The sequence below is a fragment of the Oncorhynchus gorbuscha genome, linkage group LG16 (genome assembly GCF_021184085.1).
Source record: "Oncorhynchus gorbuscha isolate QuinsamMale2020 ecotype Even-year linkage group LG16, OgorEven_v1.0, whole genome shotgun sequence".
Taxonomy (NCBI): Eukaryota; Metazoa; Chordata; class Actinopteri; order Salmoniformes; family Salmonidae; genus Oncorhynchus; species Oncorhynchus gorbuscha.
Genome location: NC_060188.1, coordinates 81,443,689 through 81,462,061, shown reverse-complemented (window position 1 = coordinate 81,462,061; position 18,373 = coordinate 81,443,689). Strand labels below are relative to the sequence as shown.

General features: G+C 45.1%; 1 protein-coding gene across 1 annotated transcript in view; it reads right to left on the bottom strand.

Annotated features, from left to right (window-relative positions):
• LOC124000157 (A disintegrin and metalloproteinase with thrombospondin motifs 6-like) overlaps positions 1–18,373 on the bottom strand; it is a 247,176-nt gene that overhangs the window by 108,224 nt on the left and 120,579 nt on the right. Inside the window, exons 15-16 of the mRNA XM_046306337.1 lie at positions 7,472–7,574; positions 6,553–6,686 (exon numbers count right to left, since the gene is read on the bottom strand). Coding sequence (XP_046162293.1) covers positions 6,553–6,686; positions 7,472–7,574 — 237 coding nt within the window. The remainder of the gene's footprint in view (positions 1–6,552; positions 6,687–7,471; positions 7,575–18,373) is intronic.

The window sequence follows — 18,373 nt, the reverse complement described above, 5'->3', positions numbered from 1 at the left end:
CTCTGTCTCTTCCTTTCTGTCTCTGTCTCTGTCTCTGTCTCTTCCTTTCTGTCTCTGTCTCTGTCTCTTCCTTTCTGTCTCTGTCTCTGTCTCTTTCTCTTCCTTTCTGTCTCTTTCTCTTCCTTTCTGTCTCTTTCTCTTCCTTTCTGTCTCTTTCTCTTCCTTTCTGTCTCTTTCTCTTCCTTTCTGTCTCTTTCTCTTCCTTTCTGTCTCTGTCTCTTCCTTTCTGTCTCTGTCTCTTCCTTTCTGTCTCTGTCTCTTTCTCTTCCTTTCTGTCTCTGTCTCTGTCTCTTCCTTTCTGTCTCTGTCTCTTTCTCTTCCTTTCTGTCTCTGTCTCTTTCTCTTCCTTTCTGTCTCTGTCTCTTTCTCTTCCTTTCTGTCTCTGTCTCTTCCTTTCTGTCTCTTTCTCTTCCTTTCTGTCTCTGTCTCTTTCTCTTCCTTTCTGTCTCTTTCTCTTCCTTTCTGTCTCTTTCTCTTCCTTTCTGTCTCTTTCTCTTCCTTTCTGTCTCTTTCTCTTCCTTTCTGTCTCTTTCTCTTCCTTTCTGTCTCTTTCTCTTCCTTTCTGTCTCTTTCTCTTCCTTTCTGTCTCTCTCTCTCTCTCTCTCTCTCTCTCTCTCTCTCTCTCTCTCTCTCTCTCTCTCTCTCTCTCTCTCTCTCTGCATGCTGGGAGTGATTGGTGCATGCTGGGAATTGTTTGAGTGAAGGAGTGCGTGTGTTGTGGAGAGTTAGGTATTCACAACTTTCTTTCGGTTTGCTATTTCTTGGTGGCATTTTGTTTTGGTGCATGATTAACGTTATTATTATTTTTGTGTGGTAGAATTAAGTATTTTGTTTTGCGTATCAAAACTACCCTGATTTTGGCGGGGATGGCAGCCCGAATGGGGATGCCGTCCCTGTCACTTCGGCACGGCTTTAGGTGTGTTACTGAAGCTGCTGTCACGGTGGAGGAGTTTCTGGTCGCCGTAGGAGAGAAGGTAGGATATGAGAATATTGCTTATGCATCTCGGATGAATAAAGCTGTGGTGGTATTTCTTAAAGAAGAGTGTCTGGTAGATCGTATGGTTGAGTATGGTGTACTTCTTAAAGGAATGTTTATTCAAGTTACGCCGCTTTTTTCCCCGTCAACAAGGGTAACGATTTCAAATGTACCACCGTTTATTCCAAATGAGCTATTGGAGCGCGAGTTATTGCGCTTTGGGAAGTTCGCCAGTTCAATGAAGGTTGTCCCGTTGGGTTGCAAACACCCAGCGTTGAAACAGGTAATGTCATTTCGGCGACAGGTGTTTATGTTTTTGGACTCACCGGAGCAGACTTTAGAGTTATCGTTTAAAATCAAGTATGACAATAGATTGTATATGGTTTATGCTAGTACGGGTAATCAACGGTGTTTTGAGTGTGGAGAGTTTGGTCATAAGCGACATGCTTGCCCGAAAAGGGAGAAGGCAGAGGGAGAGGCACAGGTGGTTATCGTAATGCCTGGGCCCGCTGATGTAGGGAGAGGTGAGCTGACAGCGGTAGAGCAGCCACAAGCACCTGTTGCTGAGGAACAAGTTATCCTTGTTGAGGGCACGGGGTTGCAACCTGTATTAGAAGGTAATGTTATGCTGCAGAAAAATATTGTTGTAGAAGGTAAGGATGTATCTGAAGAGCCAGTTCCTCAGACTGGTGAGCAGGTGCCCAGTATGAGTGCTGGGGTAAAGGAGGGGGTTCATGTGGAGCTAGGCTCCCAGGGAGTGGAGGAGATGCCCACTACGAGTGCTGGGGTTCATGTTGAGCTAGGCTCCCAGGTAGTGGAGGAGTTGTCCATTATGAGTAATGAGGTACAAGAGGGTTTTCATGTGGAGCTAAGTTCCCAGGTAGTGGAGGAGATTCCCACTATGAGTGCTGGGGTTCATGTGGAGCTAGGCTCCCAGTTAATGGAGGAGATGCCCACTATGAGTAGTGATGTTCAGGTGGGGCTAGGCTCCCAGTTAATGGAGGAGATGCCCACTATGAGTAGTGATGTTCAGGTGGGGCTAGTCTCCCAGGTAGTGGAGGAGATGCTTGGTACGAGTGATGAGGTGCAAGTGGGGAGTGTTGAAAGGGATGTGGTAGAGGGGAGTCAGTTGTCTGTGGTCTCAGCTGAGGAGGATCAAGAGAAGGATATGGATGTCGCTTTGGAAATGACAGCTGATGGTGAGGACTCAGTTTATGATCTAGAGGAGGTAAATGAGTTTCTGGATCAGACTTTTGGGAAATCTGTCAAATTGGCAGATTATTTTGATGTTGATAAGTTTGTGAGGTCTGCTGTGATGTTGCAAAAGACGGTGGGGTTAGACCAGCTGAGTGAGAAGAAGCGGTTTCGCTTGAGGAAATTTATTACTGCTGTTGCAGCAGCAAAAGGTGGTGGGAAACGTGCTCAGGTTAAGAGAAGAAAAAAGAATAATGATGATGATCATGCTTCATAGGGTGTCTTTTTTCTCTTTGGTTTCTCTGTGGGCTCTTCTGCTTTTCTCTTCTTTTTTCTATATGGAAGTACTAAGGGTAGGTTCTCTTAATATGAATAAGAGGGCTTGGGTATTAGAAGTAATAAAACAGAAAAGGCTTAATGTAGTTTTTCTACAGGAGACACATAGTGATGAGGAAAATGAGGTTGACTGGGGTATGTGGTGGGAGGGGCAGCATGTACTCAGTCATGGTACTAATTTCAGTACTGGGGTGGCCATCTTGTTTTCCTCAGGCTTAGGGGTGACTGTGGTATCTACAACAGAGATTGTCAAGGGTCGGGTTTTATTGGTCAAGGTGGATGTTATGGGCTTTTTGTTTGTTTTGTTGAATGTTTATGCTCCTAATGAGGGTACAGAACGTATTGCTGTTTTTGATCAAATAAAGGAAACCTTAAGACAGTGTGATCAAGAGGGGTGTATGGTTTTAGGGGTGACTGGAATTGTACAGTGGATTTTACTGTTGATCGCACCGCTGAAGAACCTCACCTGCGGTCAGCCACTTGTCTGTCTGGCCTATTAAATGAGTTTGAACTTTCTGATGTGTGGAGAGTAAGGAATGCCAAAGTTAGGCAGTACACATGGCTAAAAATTAATGAAGGTTGTGTCAGTGCAGCAAGGTTAGACAGGTTGTATGTATCTGAGCAATACTGTAGTAGGGTGGGAAAGTGTGTCATTACTCCTGTGGGTTTCTCTGATCATCATATTGTTTCTGTTGATATTCATTTGTCCTGTCCACGAAGGTCATCACCTTACTGGTATTTTAATGTTAAATTGTTACATGATGTCATGTTTTGCGACAGGTTTGTGTTGTTTTGGGAAAAATGGAGGGTTATAAAGGGGAATTTTGAGTCCTTGAGACAATGGTGGGAGGTTGGGAAGGCCCAAATACGAGTATTTTGTCAACAGTATACGGCTCTGTCTCAAATTGTAGTTAAAGAGACTATCAAGGCCCTTGAACAGGACATCAACTCTATTGAATTGAAGCTGCTCACTCAGAACGACCCTGGACTAGTCATGAACTTACAGGACAAGAGACATGAACTAAGGTCGTTTCTGCATGAAAGAGTGAAGGGTGCCTTGATTAGGTCTCGTTTCGCTTCCCTCAAGGATATGGATGCTCCTAGTGCTTTTTTTTAAACCTAGGACAGTCGACGTTTCAACGTAAACAGATGGTCTGCCTTCGTCTCCCTGATGGGAAAGTGACTACGGATGATATTGAAATGCGTCAACATGCCGTGGATTTTTACTCGGCCCTCTATAAGGCGGAGGATTGTGACTCTCTGTGTACTGAACAGTTGTTAAATGGTCTTCCTCAATTGGGACCTGAGCAGAGAGTCGCATTGGATGCTGATATTACACTGCAGGAGCTGTCCACAGCAGTTATGCAGCTCTCATCAGGCCGAGCCCCTGGTATCGATGGTTTACCATCTGAGTTCTATAAGCACTTTTGGGGGTCTATTGGGGAGGATTTTTATGGAGTGCTGTGTGAATCTTTTCATGAGGGTTCTCTTCCTGTATCCTGTCAACGTGCGGTGCTTTCATTGTTGCCAAAAAAGGGGGATTTGGCTCTCATAAAAAATTGGAGATCTGTTGCTTTGCTGTGTGCAGAATACAAAATTGTTTCTAAATGTCTCTCAAACAGGTTGAAAGAGTATCTGGGACTGTTGATCCACAAGGACCAGTCCTACTGTGTACCTGATCGCTCTATTGTTGACAATTTGTTTATAATAAGAGATGTTTTAGATATTTGTAAACTGTCTGATGTAAATGTGGGTTTACTTTCGTTAGATCAGGAGAAGGCTTTTGATCGTGTGGACCATCAGTACCTGTTTAAAACAATGAAAGCCTTTGGGTTTGGGGATGTTTTTCTGTCTTGGGTGAATTTACTGTATGCTGGAGCCTCGTGTATGGTGAAGGTGGGTGGTGGTTTAAGTTGCCCCATCCCTGTCCAAAGGGGCATCAGGCAGGGATGCCCAATTTCAGGGCAGTTATATAGTCTGGCGATTGAACCAATGCTTTGTTTTTTAAGAGCGAAGCTTACTGGTTTCTCTGTGCCAGGTGTAATGAAGGGTCCCACGATAGCACTGTCTGCGTATGCAGATGACGTGATAGTTTTTATTACAGGGGCTGAGGATGTTAAGGTTCTCTCAAACACTTTAAAGGTGTATGAGGGGGCCTCCTCAGCTAGAGTCAATTGGGGAAAGAGTGAAGCGCTGTGGGCAGGTCGGCTTCAAACGGGGTCCACTCCAAGGTTACCAGGGGGGCTTCAGTGGGGCAGAGATGGGATGAAGATTTTGGGGGTTTTTCTAGGCTCTGATGTCTTTCAGAAAAAGAACTGGGAGGGTGTATTGGAGAAAGTGTGTGCCAGACTGTCAAGATGGAAATGGTTGCTACCCCAGCTGTCTTATAGGGGAAGGGTCCTGGTAGCTAATAATCTTGCTGCCTCTACCCTGTGGCACAGACTAATGATTTTACAGCCACCAAAGGGTCTGATACAAGAGCTTCAGAGGACCCTTGTCAATTTCTTCTGGTCTGGACAACACTGGATCAAAGCTGCAGCCCTGTACCTGCCACTGCACGAGGGTGGGCAAGGCCTGGTGGACATTTCCTCTAGGATCACGGCTTTCCGGCTCCAAGCAGCCCAGAGATTGTTGTACAGAGACTGTTCGAGCTGGGCTGAAACAGCCTACACATTGATGAGGAGAGCGGGCTGTTTGGGCTTAGACAAGCATCTTTTCCTCTTAAAGCTGGAGGGGGGTGATTTGACTGGCCTGACTCCATTTTATGAGTCTGTTATGCAGGCTTGGAGAGTCTTTGTTAAGTCCCGTAAGGCCGGCACGCCACCAGGGATGTGGCTTTTTGAAGAGCCTCTTTTTCATAACACTGCCATCCAGTCCCGTGTTCTGGGTTCAGCCAGCCTGCGTTCATGCCTGTTAGGCGTGGGGTGCACCAAGCTGGGTCATCTGATGCGGAGCAGGAGCAGATCGTTGGAGGAGCTGGGAGAAAGAGCGGGGATCCGATCATCTCGCCTACTGAAGAAGGTCGTCGATGAGGTCTGCGACTCGTTGCCAGTGCTTCATCTGAAGTATGTGACTGACACTTCCAATTCTGATCGGTGGAAGGAGGGTCTGGATTATGTTTTCCCTGCACTGATTGTTAGTGCTGCGATAGGGGCATTTGAAGAGGATGTGGGGATGCTGCTTTCCTTCGATACCCCGGAGCTGGGGAGTTCAAGGAGGTGGGAAAGAAGGCCATGTACAGAACATGTGTCAAGGTGTCCCATGCCTCTTCCCTGGAAGGGGTCAAATCAACGAGGTGGGCGGATGTGCTTGGTCCAGGTGCCTCTCCAAAAGGCTGTTGGCGATCATTATATAAACTACCTATTGAGGACAGCTGACCTCCAATGGAGGATAATACATGGAGCTATAGCCACTAACATGCATCTGGTACACCTGGACCCTACTGTTGGGGAGGGGTGTCCATTCTGTGCTGAGTCTGAATCTCTGGCACATCTGTTTTTACTGTGTCCCAGGTTGGTTGGGATGATTCAACTGATCACTGATTGGTTCTCAACGTTGGGAGAGGTTTTCTCTTCCCAACTGTATATATTTGGGCCAAAGTACAGGTTCAGTCAAAAGGGTGTAGTTGTGTTGCTTAATTTTGTGTTAGGGGCAGCAAAATTAGTGATATGGAAGACCAGAAAGAACAGCATTCGGGGACAGGGGTCTGTGGATGTGGTGGGAATGCTGGAGGGCATGTTGGCAGCGAGACTAAGGGTTGAGTTTGCATATTATAAACTTGTCAACAATATCGATCTGTTTTTGAGTATATGGGGTATTCAGAGGCTGTTGTGTTTAGTTACTGTGGAGGAGGAATTGGAGTTGTGTTTTTAATTGATGTGTAACTGTGGTTTTGTATGAGTATTTATTGTGTGGTGGGCCCCCAGACCCAATAAAGAGTATTTAAAACTCAAAAAAAACTCTCTCTCTCTCTCTCTCTCTCTCTCTCTCTCTCTCTCTCTCTCTCTCTCTCTCTCTCTCTCTCTCTCTCTCTCTCTCTCTCTCACCTTGCACTCTCCATTGATGCAGATGTCCATTGAGTCGGCCTGGCAGCGTGTTCCATCGATGACGGCCGGGGAGCGCTCAGTGTAGAAGTTATATCCCTCCGCCAGACAGTTCAGAGCACACGGCTTCACACCACCTGGAGCACACAGGGCAGAGGTCACAAGGTCAAACGTAGTGGACACACTTCCACAGGGCAGGTGACAAGTCATGTACACTTAGTTATAAATACAGTAGAGAGAGTTCAGCAAAAACGGAATATATAATATATGCCGTTTAGCAGACGCTTTTAACCAAAATAACTTATAGTCATGCATACATTTTACATATGGGTGGCACCAGGGAGAATCAAACCACAGCCCTTGGTTTTGTATGCACCATGTTTTACTGACTGAGCCACACCGACCACAAATTTAGTGTCATTAGAGACATTTGTCACAGAGACAGTAACCTGGACCAACACCCACAAACAGGAAGTAGAGGGCGGCCCAGACAGAAAACTAAGGTTCAGCCAGAAGGATTACAGGTTCCCACACAAATTATAACAGGTTCTATAACATCATCCATGATGAGTGACATCAGTAGGAATTCATCTATCTACAGTAAAATAAAATAATTCTGTTTACTATATTGATTTAAAAAAGCACAGATTTCCTTTTGTGGTGTTAGTTGTGAGCTAGGAGTCCCAGGAGACCAAGCAAGGCCAGGGCTGAGCTGTGCTCCTCTAGAGTTTGTTGATAGTAATAAAGAGTTCTATTCGTCAGCCCCCAGATCCTGGACCTGGGGAATGACGTCACTACAGCACTGTCACCGGGAGAGATAGCTGGGGCTGCCAACATAAACCACCGTTACACACACACACAACTACAAACGGGTGGAGAAAAACAGAGCGATGGATGGATTGACGCATTATTCCGATCTCACCTCCGGTGTAGGGCTTCCAGTTGTAGTATTTCCCACGGAACTGCAAACTGTCGAAGTCGGCACACTGCTTCTCACGGAAATCCCGCGATCCCAATGGACACGCCTGGAAAACAGAAAAACAAAAACGTTAGAATATGTCAGGGTATGCATCGCAGTGCTAGCTGTGCCACCAGAGATTCTGGGTTCGAGGCTCATGGGGTGACGCACAATTGGCCTAGCGTCATCCAGGTTAGGGAGGGTTTGGCCGGCAGGGATATCCTTGTCTCATCGCGCACTATTTTTATTTATTATTTTACCTTTATTTAACTAGGCAAGTCAGTTAAGAACAAATTCTTATTTTCAATGACGGCCTGGGAACAGTGGGTTAACTGGTCTAGGAACAGTGGGTTAACTGGTCTAGGAACAGTGGGTAGGCTGCCTGTTCAGGGGCAGAACAACAGATATGTACCTTGTCAGCTCAGGGATTCAAACTTGCAACCTTTCAGTTACTAGTCCAATGCTCTAACCACAAGGCTACCCTGCCACCCCAGAGACTCCTGTGTCGGGCCGGGTGCAGTGCACGCTGACCAGGTCGCTAGGTGTACGGTGTTTCCTCTCTGTGTGTGTGTGTGTGTGTGTGTGTGTGTGTGTGTGTGTGTGTGTGTGTGTGTGTGTGTGTGTGTGTGTGTGCGTGCGTGCGTGCGTGCGTGCGTGCGTGCGTGCGTGCGTGCGTGCGTGCGTGCGTGCGTGCGTATGTCTGATTTGGTCCTGCCGTACATACCTACACGTACGCTACGGTCACAAGACGCAGGCCTCCTAATTGTCCCTAGAATTTCTAAGCAAACAGCTGGAGGCAGGGCTTTTTCCTATAGAGCTCCATTTTTATGGAACGGTCTGCCTACCCATGTCAGAGACGCAAACTCGGTCTCAACCTTTAAGTATTTACTGAAGACTCATCTCTTCAGTGGGTCATATGATTGAGTGTAGTCTGGCCCAGGAGTGGGAAGGTGAACGGAAAGGCTCTGGAGCAACGAACCGCCGTTGCTGTCTCTGCTTGGCCGGTTCCCCTCTTTCCACTGGGATTCTCTGCCTCTAACTCTATTACAGGGGCTGAGTCACTGGCTTACTGGGGCTCTCTCATGCCGTCCCTGGAAGGGGTGTGTCACCTGAGTGGGTTGATTCACTGATGTGGTCATCCTGTCTGGGTTGGCGCCCCCACTTTGGTTGTGCCATGGCGGAGATCTTTGTGGGCTATACTCAGCCTTGTCTCAGGATGGTAAGTTGGTTGTTGAAGATATCCCTCTAGTGGTGTGGGGGCTGTGCTTTGGCAAAGTGGGTGGGGTTATATCCTTCCTGTTTGGCCCTGTTCGGGGGTGTCCTCGGATGGGGCCACAGTGTCTCCTGACCCCTCTTGTCTCAGCCTCCAGTATTTATGCTGCAGTAGTTTATGTGTCGGAGGGCAAGGGTCAGTTTGTTATATCTGGAGTACTTCTCCTGTCCTATTCGGTGTCCTGTGTGAATCTAAGTGTGCGTTCTCCAATTCTCTCCTTCTCTCTTTCTTTCTCTCTCTCGGAGGACCTGAGCCCAAGGACCATGCCCCAGGACTACCTGACATGATGACTCCTTGCTGTCCCCAGTCCACCTGGCCGTGCTGCTGCTCCAGTTTCAACTGTTCTGCCTTATTATTATTCGACCATGCTGGTCATTTATGAACATTTGAACATCTTGGCCATGTTCTGTTATAATCTCCACCCGGCACAGCCAGAAGAGGACTGGCCACCCCACATAGCCTGGTTCCTCTCTAGGTTTCTTCCTAGGTTTTGGCCTTTCTAGGGAGTTTTTCCTAGCCACCGTGCTTCTACACCTGCATTGCTTGCTGTTTGGGGTTTTAGGCTGGGTTTCTGTACAGCACTTTGAGATATCAGCTGATGTACGAAGGGCTATATAAATAAATTTGATTTGATTTGATATGTGTGTGTGCGTATGTGTGTGTGAAAACCAGCAGCACTTTCCCTCAAGACAAATAAAAACTCTTGAGTTTGCTCAGGTCAAAGCTATATCTCACAGGCTGAAAGTAGAGCAGGCTAAACAGGACTGAACACCCCCCCACACACACACACTACAGGCCTGAACCCAGCTGAAGGAAAGGGTGACCGACGTTCATTGCTATGCTGCATCAGATGGAGTGCTGCATCAGATGACCTGGCCTACACAGTCACTCGACCTAGACCCAATTAAAATGGTTTGGGATGAGTTGGACTGCAGAGTGAAGGAAAAGCTGCCAACAAGTGCTCAGCATATGTGGGAACTCCTTCAAGACTGTTGGAAAAGGATTCCAGGTGATGCTGGTTGAGGGAATGTCAAGAGTGTGCAAAGCTGTCATCAAGGCAAAGGGTGGCTACTTTGAGAATCTCAAATCTCAAATATATTTTTGGGTTACTGCATGATTCCATATGTGTTATTTCATAGTTTTGATGTCTTCACTATTATTCTACAATGTAGAAAATAGTAAAAATAAAGAAAAACCCTTGAATGAGTAGGTGAGTATGAATCTTATGTCTTAATTAAAGGGGCAGTGTTGTATTTTTAGACAGGCTTGATAATGGAAATAAGCCAATAGGCAGCGGGGTTAACTAGATTTGATTTTATTTATCCGTTATTTTACCAGGTAAGTTGACTGAGAACACGTTCTCATTTGCAGCAACGACCTGGGGAATAGTTACAGGGGAGAGGAGATGAATGAGCCAATTGTAAAGTGGGGATTATTAGGTGACCGTGATGGTTTGAGGGCCAGATTGGGAATTTAGCCAGGACACCGGGGTTAACACCCCTACTCTTACGATAAGTGCCATGGGATCTTTAATAACCTCAGAAAGTCAGGACACCCGTTTCACGTCCCATCCGAAAGACGGCACCATACACAGGGCAGTGTCCCCAATCACTGCCCTGGGGAATTGGGATATTTTTTCTTCGACCAGAGGAAAGTGTGCCTCCTACTGGACCTTCAACACCACTTCCAGCAGCATCTGGTCTCCCAGCCAGGGACTGACCAGGACCAGCCCTGCTTAGCTTCAGAAGCAAGCCAGCAGTGGTATGCAGGGTGGTATGCTGCTGACAAATCATCTAATTCTCTGTATGGCAATAATAATGAATTTACAACACAATACAATGCATTTTACAGCCACCTATTTGGCCCATGGTGTTACAGACAATGTACAAAATCATGAATTAATGTCAAGCCCTTCATAATGTAAAAACCTTTTTAAAAGTCTTACACAATGTAGGCCTCATTGAACACCACATGTAGGCTACTGTAGGCTACATCATAGAAATCAAAAGCTATTTCCATTTGAAAATGTTCTAGGATTTGTTCCATTTGGTTTTGTTGGTAGGCCTACATTGTGCTCCAATATCCACAATAGCCTATTGGCTACAGTCTAAAACTGAAATTGCACAAGATTCCACTCACAAGACCTAAACATTTGCTCAGTGCCTCAAAATATCAGAAGGAACATTGGTGAGTGCGCAGTGCGGACCACTGCTCTAGAGAACAACATATACTCAATTGTACCTGCATTCAATACTAATTTCAGGTCAATAAAGTTTTCTGTAATACAATGAAGGCAGTCTGCAGCTCAGATAGAGACTGGTCAACCTTGGGGGCAATAGCATACACAACAGTATCATCGGCATACAAGTGCAGGTTACAATTTTTTACATACAAGATATTGTTAATGTAAACAATAAAAAGTACAGTACTTGGGCTGCCTTCCAAACCTTGTGTCACGCCCTGGCCATAGAGATGTTTTATTCTCTATTTTGGTTAGGCCAGGGTGTGACTAGGGTGGGCAATCTATGTTGTTTTTTCTATGTTTTTGTATTTCTTTGTTTTTGGCCGGGTATGGTTCTCAATCGGGACAGCTGTCTATCGTTGTCTCTGATTGGGAACCATACTTAGGTAGCTCTTGCCCACATTGGTTTTGTGGATAGTTGTTTTCTGTATTGTTGGTTTCCTTACAGAACTGTTCGGTTCCCTCTTTGTTATTTTTTGTTGTAGTGTTCTGATTTTAATAAAATATCATGAACACGTCTCATGCTGCGCTTTGATCCAGTCATTCACAGGAAGAGGATCGTTACACCTTGGGAATAGTACCAGATATGATCGTCAGGTTAAAAATATCGGTTAATGATCCAGAAATCAGGGGGGCAGAGAGCTGCAGTAAAAACGGATGAAGCTCATCAGCCCCAACTGATTTTATTTTTTTACACCAATCTTAAGGCATCTACTGTAGCACATCACAGGTAGAAAATTGTTGAAATGAAAACAAAGATGCACTAGAAGTTGAAAGGTTACCCGTCAGAGGGAAGAGGAGTCGATTGACTGACCAATGTCAATTAAAACACTGTTTCTCTCAAATAAAAAGCCTGCAGAGATAAAATGATAAAAAGCATCACTTATCTCATTCTTCTCAGTTCTGATGCCAGAGTCAGACAGAACCTGCTCAGGCAGGGAAGAAAAGGGATTTGTACGCTTCGGTGCATTACTGTTTTCCAAAATGTTGAAGGATCAGAGAGAGCTTAAAAAGAAGCCTGATTTAGCAGTCTTAATGGAGATAGTACATCTGTTTCTCAATTGTCTGAAAGATTGCCAGTCCATTAGTCAATTTTCCTTGCTTTGGCCCAGGCCTGATTTCTCATCTGAAAGAGCTCAGATAGCTCATTGTGTTAATTTGCCAGAGGAATATATTTGAAGGAGAAAGGGTCAGGAATACAGGGTATAGTGGCTAAATCAGATAAACTGGGTGGTTCGAGCCCTGAATGCTGACTGGCTGAAAGCTGTGGTTTATCAGACCGCATACCATGGGTAAGACAAAACATTTATTTGTACTGCTCTAATTATATTGGGAACCAGTTTAAAATAGCAATAAGGCACCTTTGGGTTTGAGAAATATGTTTGGGTTTGTGAAATATGGTCAATATACCACGGCTAAGGGCTGTGTCCTTGTCATGGCTGTTGAGGTGAGGACCAAGGTGCAGCGTGGTACGTGTTCATCCTGTTATTAATGGAACTGAACACTGATTAACAAAGAGAACAATGAAAAAAGTTCTGTCTGGTGCAGACACAAAAACAGAAAGCAACTACCCACAAAACCCATGTAGGCAAGAGCTACCTAAGTATGGTTCTTATTCAGAGACAACGATAGACAGCTGTCCCTGATTGAGAACCATACCCGGCCAAAAACAAAGAAATACAAAAACATAGAAAAAACAACATAGAATGCCACCCTAGTCACACCCTGGCCTAACCAAAATAGAGAATAAACGCCTCTCTATGGCCAGGGCGTGACAGTTCTAGCACCACATGTTGCGTTGTGCGTAAGAAAAGCCCTTAGCCGTGGTATATTGGCAATATACCACACCCCCTCGGGCCTTTTTAAGTAGAACATGTCATGTAAAAAGCCTTGAGGAGAAAAAAAATACTCTTAATTAAACAAGGATGAGTATTTTCCTGTTTCGTATCTCTAACACATACACTATATATACAAAAGTATGTGGACACCCCTTCAAATGAGTGGATTCGGCTATTTCAGCCACATCCGTTGCTGACAGGTATATCAAACCGAGCACACAGCCATACAATCTCAATAGACAAACATTGGCAGCAGAATGGCCTTACTGAAGACCTCAGTGACTTTCAACGTGGGGCTGTAATAGGATGCCACCTTTCTAACAAGTCAGTTTGTCAAATTTCCGCCCTGCTAGAGCTGCCCCGGATAAACTGTAGGTGCTGTTATTGTGAAGTGGAAACGTCTAGGAGCAACAACAAACCTAAGATCACCATGTACAATGCCACGCGTCGGCTGGAGCGGTGTAAAGCTCGCCGCCATTGGACTCAGTGGAAACGCTTCTGTGCTTCCAAATTTGGGGCAACAGTTGGGAGAAGGCCCTTTCCTGTTTCAGCATGATAATGCACCTGTGCACAAAGTGAGGTCCGTACAGAAATCGTTTGTCGAGATCGGTGTGGAAGAACTTGACTGGCCTGCACAAAACCCCGACCTCAACCCCATTGAACAACTTTGGGATGAATTGTAACGCCGACTGCGAGCCAGGCCTAATCACCCAACATCAGTGCCCGACCTCATTAATGCTCGTGGCTGAATGGAAGCAAGTCCCCGCAGCAATGTTCCAACATCTAGTGGAAAGCCTTCCCAGAAGAGTGGAGGCTGTTATAGCAGCAAAAGGGGGACCAACTCCATATTAAAGCCCATGATTTTGGAATGAGATATTCGCCGAGCAGGTGTTTGTCTAGAGGTAACACAATCTGTCTAGAGGTAACGCACTCTGTCTAGAGGTAACGCACTCTGTCTAGAGGTAACACACTCTGTCTAGAGGTAACACACTCTGTCTAGAGGTAACACACTCTGTCTAGAGGTAACACACTCTGTCTAGAGGTAACACACTCTGTATAGAGGTAACACACTCTGTCTAGAGGTAACACACTCTGTCTAGAGTTAACACACTCTGTCTAGAGTTAACACACTCTGTCTAGAGGTAAAGCACTCTGTCTAGACGTAAAGCACTCTGTCTAGACGTAAAGCACTCTGTCTAGACGTAAAGCACTCTGTCTAGACGTAAAGCACTCTGTCTAGACGTAAAGCACTCTGTCTAGAGGTAACGCACTCTGTCTAGAGGTAACGCACTCTGTCTAGAGGTAAAGCACTCTGTCTAGAGGTAAAACACTCTGTCTAGAGGTAACGCACTCTGTCTAGAGGTAACGCACTCTGTCTAGAGGTAACGCACTCTGTCTAGAGCTAAAGCACTCTGTCTAGATGTAACACAATCTGTCTAGAGGTAAAGCACTCTGTCTAGAGGTAAAACACTGTCTAGAGTTAAAGCACTCTGTCTAGAGGTAAAGCACTCTTTCTAGAGGTAAAGCACTCTGTCTAGAGGTAAAGCACTCTGTCTAGAGGTAACGCACTCTGTCTAGAGGTAACACACTCTGTCTAGAGGTAACACACACTGTCTAGAGGTAACACACACTGTCTAGAGTTAACACTCTGTCTAGAGGTAACACTCTGTCTAGAGGTAAAGCACTCTGTCTAGAGGTAACGCACTCTGTCTAGAGGTAACGCACTCTGTCTAGAGTTAACACCCTCTGTCTAGAGGTAACGCACTCTGTCTAGAGGTAACGCACTCTGTCTAGAGGTAACTGTGGTGTGTGTGTGTGTGTGTGTGTGTGTGTGTGTGTGTGTGTGTGTGTGTGTGTGTGTGTGTGTGTGTGTGTGTGTGTGTGTGTGTGTGTGTGTGTGTGTGTGTGTGTGTGTGTGTGTGTGTGTGTGTGTGTGTGCGCGTGCGCGTGCGTGCGTGTAGGATCTTTGTGGACCGTAATACAACGCGTTTGTGTTGGACGTGCTACAGTCGGGGTAAGGAAGCAGAGGTCGGGGATGGTGTTTGTTTTCCAAAGTAAACATTCAATGCTTGCTCTCAGCTGTTATTTTTAAGATTTGTGGTCAAGTATCCACAAGTCTCCAAACTGGCTAAATGTTCACCTTCAGAAATAAAGGCCACCTAGAAATAGTTAGGAGGAATGGGGGGCTTGCAGCCTTACAAGTTTGCAGCCTTACAAAATATTTTTTCAATGTATTTTTGGGGACTGAAGTGCTGCATTTAAATGAACTTTTAATAGACTTTAAAGTAAAAATGGTAATTGTGCATTCAACAATGTCGTTCAACAAGGTGACTAAGAAACGCTACAAACAACCTAAATTCCCCAGGACCAAAACATTCCCCCATTGACTAGTTGAATCGATGTTGTTACCACATAATTTCAATGAAATTATGTTGAATCAACGTGGAAAAGACGCTGAATTTATGTCGGTGCCCAAGGAGTAGTATCCTCAGTGCTCTCTGTTTTCCCAAAACCGCTCTTGCGTTAAATCTGTTCCATCAATCAAACAGTCAGTGATACTCCATTCATTATCTTGACACAGTCAGATAGTCAGGCTTTAGTGAATGGCTTTAGGGATATTGGCTGATGTTTACTTCCAACAGAGAACAATGAACAACTTAGTATGTTCGTCCTCTTAGCAACCTTAAAAACAGAGGGATTGCCCAACAACCTTACAGGAGTGAGAGAGAAATGGGAGGGAGGAAGGGAGGGAAGGAGGGAAGGAGGGAGGGAGGGAGGGAGGGAGGGAGGGAGGGAGGGAGGGAGGGAGGGAGGGAGGGAGGGAGGGAGGGAGGGAGGGAGGGAGGGAGGGAGGGAGGGAGGGAGGGAGGGAGGGAGGGAGGGAGGGAGGGAGACAGATACATAGAGAGAGACAGAGAAAGAGAGACAGAGAAGAGAGAGAGAGAGAGAGAGAGAGAGAGAGAGAGAGAGAGAAAGAAAGAAAGAAATAAAGACAGTGAGAGACAGAGACAGAGTGAGACAGAAAGACACAGAGAGAGAGATGATCTAATAATGATTGCATAATGATTTTCCAGAGAAGATCCAGGTTTCAGGGAATTATACCAAAGTTCTCAATTGGTGCAAAATATATAGAGTACTACAAACACTACAACTGCTTAGGTTTAACAAGAAGCTCAACTGGACACCTACATGAGGCAGTGAATGAACTGAGAGAGAAAGCAAAAAACACACTTAAATGCGTCAATGAACCAATTGCACTTTATGCCAGTGAGGTGTGGAGTTGACTTGCAAAACAAGATTTCATCCCATTGAAACCCTGCATGCAGAGTTCTGTAAGATTATCTTACATGTCCAGAGGAAAACTACAAACAATGCATGCAGGGCAGAATTAGGCCAATATCCACTAATAATAATAACTAAAAAAATAACAATAAAGTTTTGGAAAAAGTCAGTGACCCCCTCTCATATCATTACCAAGCCCTGCAATGCCAAGAGCTGAGCAAAGAAATGAGTCCCCTCATCCGGCTGAGTTCACAAAACTGTTCTACTAACACACTGAAGCCTCAGGATCAGAAAATCCAATCAATCAGAATAAACCAAATTACAACACAGTCAAAACAAAACTACATGACCTATTGGGAAAGCAAAATGCAGTGCTATCTGGCCCTAAATCTAGAGAGAGAATGTGTTTTTAAATAGCATAGAATGCCCTGCGTGCTTTCTCTCTCTCCTCTCTCTCTCTGGATACATCAATGATGTCGCTCTTGCTGCTGGTGATTCTCTGATCCACCTCTACTCAGACAACACCATTCTGTATACTTCTGGCCCTTCTTTGGACACTGTGTTAACTAACATCCAGACGAGCTTCAATGCCATACAACTCTCCTTCCGTGGCCTCCAACTGCTCTTAAATGCAAGTAAAACTAAATGCATGCTCTTCAACCGATCGCTGCCCACACCTGCCCGCCCATCTAGCATCACTACTCTGGACGGTTCTGACTTAGAATATGTGGACAACTACAAATATCTAGGTGTCTGGTTAGACTGTAAACTCTCCTTTCAGACTCACATTAAGCATCTCTAATCCAAAATGAAATCTAAAATCGGCTTCCTATTTCGCAACAAGGCATCCTTCACTCATGTTGCCAAGCATACCCTCGTAAAACTGACTATCCTACCGACCCTTGACTTTGGCGATGTTATTTATAAAATAGCCTCCAACACTCTACTCAGCAAATTGGATGCAGTCTATCACAGTTTTGTCACCAAAGCCCCATATACTACCCACTTGCGACCTGTATGCTCTCGCTGACTGGCCCTCGCATCAAATTTGTCGCCAAACCCACTGGCTCCAGGTCATTGATAAGTCTTTGCTAGGTAAAGCACCACCTTTTCTCAGCTCACTGGTCACCATAGCAACACCACCCGCGGTACGCGCTCCAGCAGGTATATTTCACTGGTCTTCCCCAAAGTCTATTCCTCATTCGGCCGCCTTTCCTTCCAGTTCACTGCTGCCAATGACTGGAACGAATTGCAAAAATCACTGAAGCTGGAGACTCATATCACCCTTACTAACTTTAAACATCAGCTGTCAGAGCAGCTCACAGATCATTGCACCTGTACATAGCCCATCTGTAAATAGCCCATCAAACTACCTCATCCCCATATTGCTCCTTTGCACCCCAGTATCTCTACTTGCACATTCATCTTCTGCACATCTATCACTCCAGTGTTTAATTGCTAAATTGTAATTACTTCGCCACGACGGCCTATTTATTGCCGTACCTCCCTAATCGTACCTCATTTACACACACTGTATACAGATTTTTCTATTGTGTTATTGACTGTACTTTTGTTTACGCCATGTGTAACTCTGTGTTGTTGTTTGTGTCGCACTGCTTTGATTTATCTTGGCCAGGTCGCAGTTGTAAATGAGAACTTGTTCTCAACTGGCCTACCTGGTTAAATAAAGGTGAAATAAATCAAATAAAAACAAATATGAGGAAGTACACCATGGCTATTTGACCATAGTTACTGATCAAAACCTTTGGAAAACCTTGACAAAGTACTTTCTCAGTGAGCACAGCCTTGCCATTGAAAAGGGTAGACAGGAAAACCTGGCTCTCTGTAGAGGAAAGGCTGTGCAACCACTGCACAACAGCAGAACCTGAGACAGACCCAAGTGTAAAAAATATAAAACAATTAGAGAGTGTCATTTCCCCAAATTTGAAACACTTATTCAATGTTTCATAGATCTCTCTGATGAGAATAGGCTACCCGTCCTGTTGGGGGAGGAAGCAGAGAGCTGTGGGTTGGCAGCGCACTACATTGCTGCCTGCCATAAAATGAGGGACAGTGTCTGAGAGACCAACCAACCTGCACATGTCCTCTAAACCATTGTTATTGTTATTGTTCAATGTATGGTTATTTTGACCCTTAATTATTGAAGTTACTGTTGTCCTGTTGACAGTATTGATTATTATTACTTTAATTTAATCTCCAAAGTACGCTTT